This window comes from Musca vetustissima, unplaced genomic scaffold (genome assembly GCF_032173495.1).
Source record: "Musca vetustissima isolate MV318-11 ecotype Yass unplaced genomic scaffold, APGP_CSIRO_Mvet_v1 utg12397, whole genome shotgun sequence".
NCBI lineage: Eukaryota > Metazoa > Arthropoda > Insecta > Diptera > Muscidae > Musca > Musca vetustissima.
Window position 1 is genome coordinate 22,594 of NW_026883936.1, and position 6,419 is coordinate 29,012.

The 6,419-nt window shown below is 34.6% G+C and overlaps 1 protein-coding gene across 1 annotated transcript; it reads left to right on the forward strand.

Moving 5' to 3' along the window:
* The first annotated feature begins 3,593 nt into the window (after nt 1–3,593).
* LOC133330933 (ras-related protein Rac2-like) lies at nt 3,594–4,194 on the forward strand. The gene has a single exon (XM_061539331.1). It carries the CDS (start codon nt 3,616–3,618, stop codon nt 4,192–4,194), a length of 579 nt encoding a protein of 192 aa, XP_061395315.1. The 5' UTR covers nt 3,594–3,615.
* The last annotated feature ends 2,225 nt before the right edge of the window (nt 4,195–6,419 follow it).

Consider the following 6,419-nt stretch of genomic DNA (forward strand, 5'->3'; position numbering starts at 1 on the left):
TCAGATATTATATAGTAACCCATTACCTCACTAGAGGGCGGAAATATAGCTCTGATCGCTTTGAAATTTTCCATGAGCGTCCATGTATGGTCAAGGACAACGCCTATAATATTCGGTGATGATCAGATAATAATTTTGAGATGAACTGGACCGAAAATTTAATTTTTTATATCTCTTTCGAGTCGATCTATAGGCCACAATTGAAAGCCAAACATCGCAACACAACCCACGGCAAAGGGAATACTGCCAAGAAATTAAAAGGGTTGTACTGAATTTTAGTAATATTGGTTGATCTCTAATCGGTTAGGAGTGTGCAAATATAGGAAAATATTGCCACAGAAAGTTAGATTGTCGTGGACGTTGTGTAGGGTAATATATGTTCGCCCCGTCCGACTATACAGCTCCGCTCACTGGTTTTTATATTATTAAGATTCTAGCCGCATTTTGCATAATTTTATATTCTGAATCGTTTATTTTGATATTGGTGTAAGTGGATTTTTTTAAAGTTTCATTTTGATTTTTTTCAAAAATATTGTTAAGTGGAATTAATATTGTTTGTGACTTTGCGCCTTATACATGATATAATATATAACGTAATATGTTTTGTAAACTTTTCTACAAAACCAAGATTTGTATCAGAACCTAAAATGGACTTAAGGCACTTTCAAAATATACGTAAATTGAAACCTTAGTGTAATATCTACTACAGCCTTAGTGTCTGCAATTTAATATTTAAGTCTCTAAGAATACAATGAAGTTGCCAAATCAAAAGGTCACGGCCATTTAAAAAACTTTTAAATGCAAACCGAACTTAACGTTTTTTTACTTCGTATATTTTTGCCGGACTTAGTCTATATATACTCGGACGGGGCCGACCATATGATACCCTACACACATCCAGGAAAGTCTAACTTTCTGTAATTTTATGTTCTGAGCTTGGGCAATATTTCGCGATATTTGCACCCTCTTGACGGACTAGAGGTAAACAAATATTACTAATATTCAGCTCAGCCTTTCTAATTACTTGTCCAGATTCCCTTTGTGTTGTGAAGTTCGGCTATCAGTTGTGGCCTATAGATCGACTCCAATTTACACAAAAAATTAAGTTTTCGCTCCACTTTATCCCAAAATTATTATCTGATGAACACCGAAAATTATAAGCGTTGTCCTTGACCATAACTGAGACCTCATGAAACATTTCAAAACGAATAGCGCTACATTTCCGCCATCCAGTGTGGTAATGGGTTACTAAATAATGTCTGAATACTTAAGCACCTGTAAATATTTATGTGTAACTCCCACATCCGGGTACATACGACAATATAATTGGTATCGATTTAAAGGACAACCACTCCTCTGCGATATACTATCAACATTTTGGGTCTATGTCCTTCAAAATATATACGGTATAGAATACAAAATTTGTCATTTTTCACGCAAAAGTCAGGGTCCATTTGACCCGCTAATTGCGGCTTCTGGAGCGACCAGAAAAACGGACAAAAATTTAGTATTTGGTCCATTTTATCCCCTAAATATTAACCGATCTTTACCAAAAACAATAGGGGTCTTCATTGGCCAGAACCCATCCTACATGCAAAATTTCTTGAAGATTGTTCGATAACTGTGGCCTGTATTTGTATGTTTACAAATTATAATGGATAGACGGACGGACGGACACACATGTCTAGATCAATTCAGCTAGTCGAGATATGACGATTTGTATACTTAAAGGTGGGTCTATGACCAATATTTCGCGGCGTTACAAACTTTTGGGGCTGCACAAAGCTATAATACCCTGACAACATAGTTGTGTGGGTATAAAAATTACAAAAAAAATCTTTATTTAATATTGGTGTATTTTTTTCAGTTTCTTTCAAATATTCATAATTTATTGTAAGTAATTATAATAAGTAATTTTTTTCAAAATCTTTTGAAATTATCATTATCATTATTATTCCAATGTCCGATTATTTCAATTTATTTGTCTTAAAAAACTGATACAAATCGTAAAAATAATCTAAAATTTCTCGGAATTTTCCTATTTCAACCCAAGCCATTTACTATTGCCATCGCTACCCTACTGAGAATGCCAAAGAACGCATTTGATATTATCAAAGATGATAATCCTTTAACAAGCGTTTCAAGTTCATTATTGTTCTACCCCCTGTGATTTAATTTTTCTTTTGTACCTCTTTCTTCACGATTCAATAGTCCTTGAGTGCTATTTGTTGTTAATATCAACATTTCAACGAAAGGTATACAAATCGTCTATGCTATTTTATTACCTCCCACTATAAGCATTTAACAATTGAATTCAATGGAATTAGAACACACCAGAGAACAACAACACACAACCTACATTAAACTAATTTCTCGCATGCTATAAATTTTAACTAAAACTATGTGGTCTTGAACAACAACATTCCGCCATAAACAGATAAACAATTAAATCGACAGGCGGACGGATGGACGGCCAGCAACGGCTCAGACCGGCAGATGTTTTCCATAAGTGGGAAAGTCGCACACAAACAAGGTCACCCACGGAGTCATAAACACAAAGTGAAACAGCAAGTGAGTGAGTAGTTTTTTGGTTAGGAGAAAGAAACAATTGAGTGGTGGGATGTGTGGGAGAGAGAAAGAGAACAAAGCAAGTGAGTTGTTGTTTTTTTTCTTTCTTTGATAATTGAGGGAAAAGTCTGCCAAACAACGTCATCAATAAATAAAGCAACTGTGTGTGAAGTGGTGCACAATATGAAAAGAAATTATGAGTCATTCAATTAAAACATCTCAACAATTATTTGCAAGAGAGAGTGGTAGAGAGAATAAATGAAAAAAAAAACACACACACACAAAGTGAGAGTAGAGAAAAAGACACCACTAACTATAGTGGGAGATGCAATGATCAATGAGAGAAAGAGCTAGTTGGTGTTTACAAAATGTAAACATTCCATATGACTGCTGTTGGAGGAAAGAGCAAGAACGTGTATTTGCTTGGTTTGAGTAACAAGATCTACTACAGTACGATTGGAAAAAAGTATCTGAGAGATACATTCTTTGGTGTGGGCATTAATCCATGAGTTTGCAATGCTCTTGCCCATGGATTGTGTATGGGGGCCTTAGTTAATGCAGTGATTTCAAATTGATTGGGTGTGTTTGGTAGAGTCCGTATTTGCGGCATTGTTTTATTCGGATTTTTTTTTTGTCTTGTTTTCACTATCTGACGGATGTAACGCCAAATGAATAATGCAGCAGTAACCGATAAACGGAAAAAAGAAATATAATAAAAGAAAAACAAAGATAAAACACCACAAAAAACCGAAGCAAAAACAACAACATTTATTTGCATTAATTAAAACTGAAAAAAGGCATACACAAAAGGAAACAACAACAAAATATTGAAAGTAAAAATATTAATAAATATTGGAACTAAATTTGTGTGATATCGAAAAAACAAAAACGATTGTGTAATCAGTGATAAGCCAAAAATAAACAACCTGAGCTACAAGTTTTTTTTTTTTGCACACCAAACTGGATAATTGGCCAGAATTGAAATAGAAACGACTGGATTAAAAATCAAACAAACGTAGTAGCAACAACAACAACAACACCAACAATATGCAAGCAATCAAGTGTGTGGTAGTAGGTGATGGTGCTGTGGGTAAAACTTGCCTTTTGATTAGCTACACCACAAATGCCTTTCCCGGTGAATACATACCCACTGTCTTCGACAACTATTCGGCCAATGTAATGGTCGATGCCAAACCCATAAATTTGGGTCTCTGGGATACGGCTGGCCAAGAAGATTACGATCGTCTGCGACCCCTCTCCTATCCCCAGACGGACGTGTTCCTCATTTGTTTTTCACTCGTTAACCCGGCCTCATTTGAGAATGTACGTGCCAAATGGTATCCCGAGGTGCGTCACCACTGTCCCAATGTACCCATTATTTTGGTTGGTACCAAACTCGATTTACGTGACGATAAGTCCACCATTGAAAAGCTCAAGGATAAAAAACTAACACCGATTACCTATCCCCAAGGCTTGGCAATGGCCAAGGAAATTGGTGCTGTCAAATATTTGGAATGTTCTGCCTTAACTCAAAAGGGCCTGAAAACAGTATTCGATGAAGCCATACGTTCGGTATTGTGTCCAGTGATGAGAGCCCCCAAGAAGCGTAGATGTACAATTCTCTAAAATGTTCCACCCAGAGGGAAGGGGGAGAGAAGTAAAACGAAGAATTTCTAAATTAATTTATTATGAAGCAAATCACGATGATGTTGAAGAAGAAGGAAACGTATTATAAAACGATATGACGAAGTGCAAACGACAATTAACAACAATAACAAAACCCCCAAGTTCATAAAATGAATGGAACAACACAAAAACAAAATCTCTTCGTAAACTATCTGTAGTGGAGAACAAAGGAAGTTGAGAACTTCCTCTAGATAGAATGAAAAAATGAAAAACAAATTAACAAAAATGGCCCCCCACACTAACAGCAAACATGACCTGTGGTGGGTGGGGGACGGCTTCACATTCATACAAGGAGAAAAGAAAATGCAATTATTAATATTTTTTGTAATATTATTTATAAGTTTTAAACAAATAGAAATATTGTAAAATAAAAAAAAACACCCAAACATTAACAAAAATAACAATTTAATGTGACAAAAAAACGATACTGCTGTTATTATTAAATCATTTTTATATATAAAATATTATTTAAAAAAGTAACATAGCTTAATTTTTTATTTGTATCTAAATTTAAAAACAGAACGCCACACAAAAGCAAAGAGAGCAATTGTTTTGATGATGTATTCTTTTTTTATTATTTTGTCATTATTTTTTGTTTTGTTTTGAAGAGTATTTCATTATTTTTGGATCATGAAGGTCTATGTGAAATTATGTATTTATGTATGTAATAAATTTAAGTGTATAATATACATATATCTATAAATTGTATATACAAATTGTGTTTTTTCGTCGTATTCTTTCTTTCTTTCCCATTTCAATTTATTTATCACAATGTGGGGGCAAATCATTAGGGTACATACGTATGTATGTATATATAATCAAACAAAGCCACAGATAGACAGACGTTCTATTGTATGGCTGGCTACTTGGCGGAGACAACAAAAACAAAACATACACAGGCAAATGACATAAACAATTTTGAAAACAAAAAAAACAGTAATAATTAAAGTAATAAGGGTATTCACTAAAAGTTGGCATATAATAAAATAGCAACAAAAGTTATTATAATAAAAAATATAAAAAACATATTTGTCAAATAATAGCAAGTATAAAGGTTCTTCGAATTTGGTTAAGAATTAATTGAATTATGAACGAGTTCGAAATATTTAAGATATCGCTTTGAAATTATGTACATATGTGCATTGTTATTACTCAATACCAGGGTACCCCCGTTTCTGCATACCTCCATATAACGTTAGCTCCTATTTAATCGAAATTTTCGACGACCGGCCTACCTGTACGAGGTGCATCTTTAACATCAAAAATTCCTGAACGGAATCTACGAAACTAAAATTGCACATAATTGGTTGTTACAGTATCGAAAGCATAAGCACCATTCACAATTTTAGCCGCTTGGCTTGCATTTTCGCCTTTGTCAAAGAAAAACTGTAATATGTACTGAGTTTTCCCATTGTTCAGCTCCATTTTTAAAACCCTGTAACTCACAACTGAATGCACCAAACAAAAAACAGCAAAATATTTTTTTACTTCCAAAGAGCATAAATCTGAAATTGTTTGATCGATGCTTAACGATTGTTTGATCGATACTTAAAATCTATCAGTACAGCCATCTGTCGAAAAAATAATGCATTTATTTTTCGCCAACCTTATATACCCGCAGGGCCTCGTTCAAATATATTGCTCCGCTGCCTAGTTTATAAATTATTACTAAAAAAGTAGTTTCTAAGAATATTAATTTTTATACCCTACACAACTATGTTGTCAGGGTATTATAGCTTTGTGCAGCCCGAAGAGTTTGTAACGCCGCGAAATATTTGTCCTAGACCCACCTTTAAGTATACCGATCGTCATATCTCGAATAGCTGAGTCGATCTAGACATGTGTGTCCGTCCGTCTGTCCATTATAATTTGTAAACACGATACAGGCCACAGTTATGGACTAATCTTCACGAAATTTTGCATGTAGGATGTGTTCTGGCCAATGAAGACCCCTATTGTTTTTGGTAAAGATCTGTTAATATATAGGGGATGAAATGGACCAAATACTAAATTTTTGTCGGTTTTTCTGGTCGCTCCAGGGGCCGCAATTATGGCCAAAACACCTCGAATTTTTACAAGGAGAAGGGGATTGGGCCAAAGAATAAGCATGCCTGTTTTGATAAAGATCGGTCAATATTTAGCGGGTCAAATGGACCCTGAATTTT

What these genes read in the sequence shown, in the direction of transcription:
- LOC133330933 (XM_061539331.1), top strand. Translation starts at nt 3,616, where the DNA reads ATGCAAGCAATCAAGTGTGTGGTAGTAGGTGATGGTGCTGTGGGTAAA.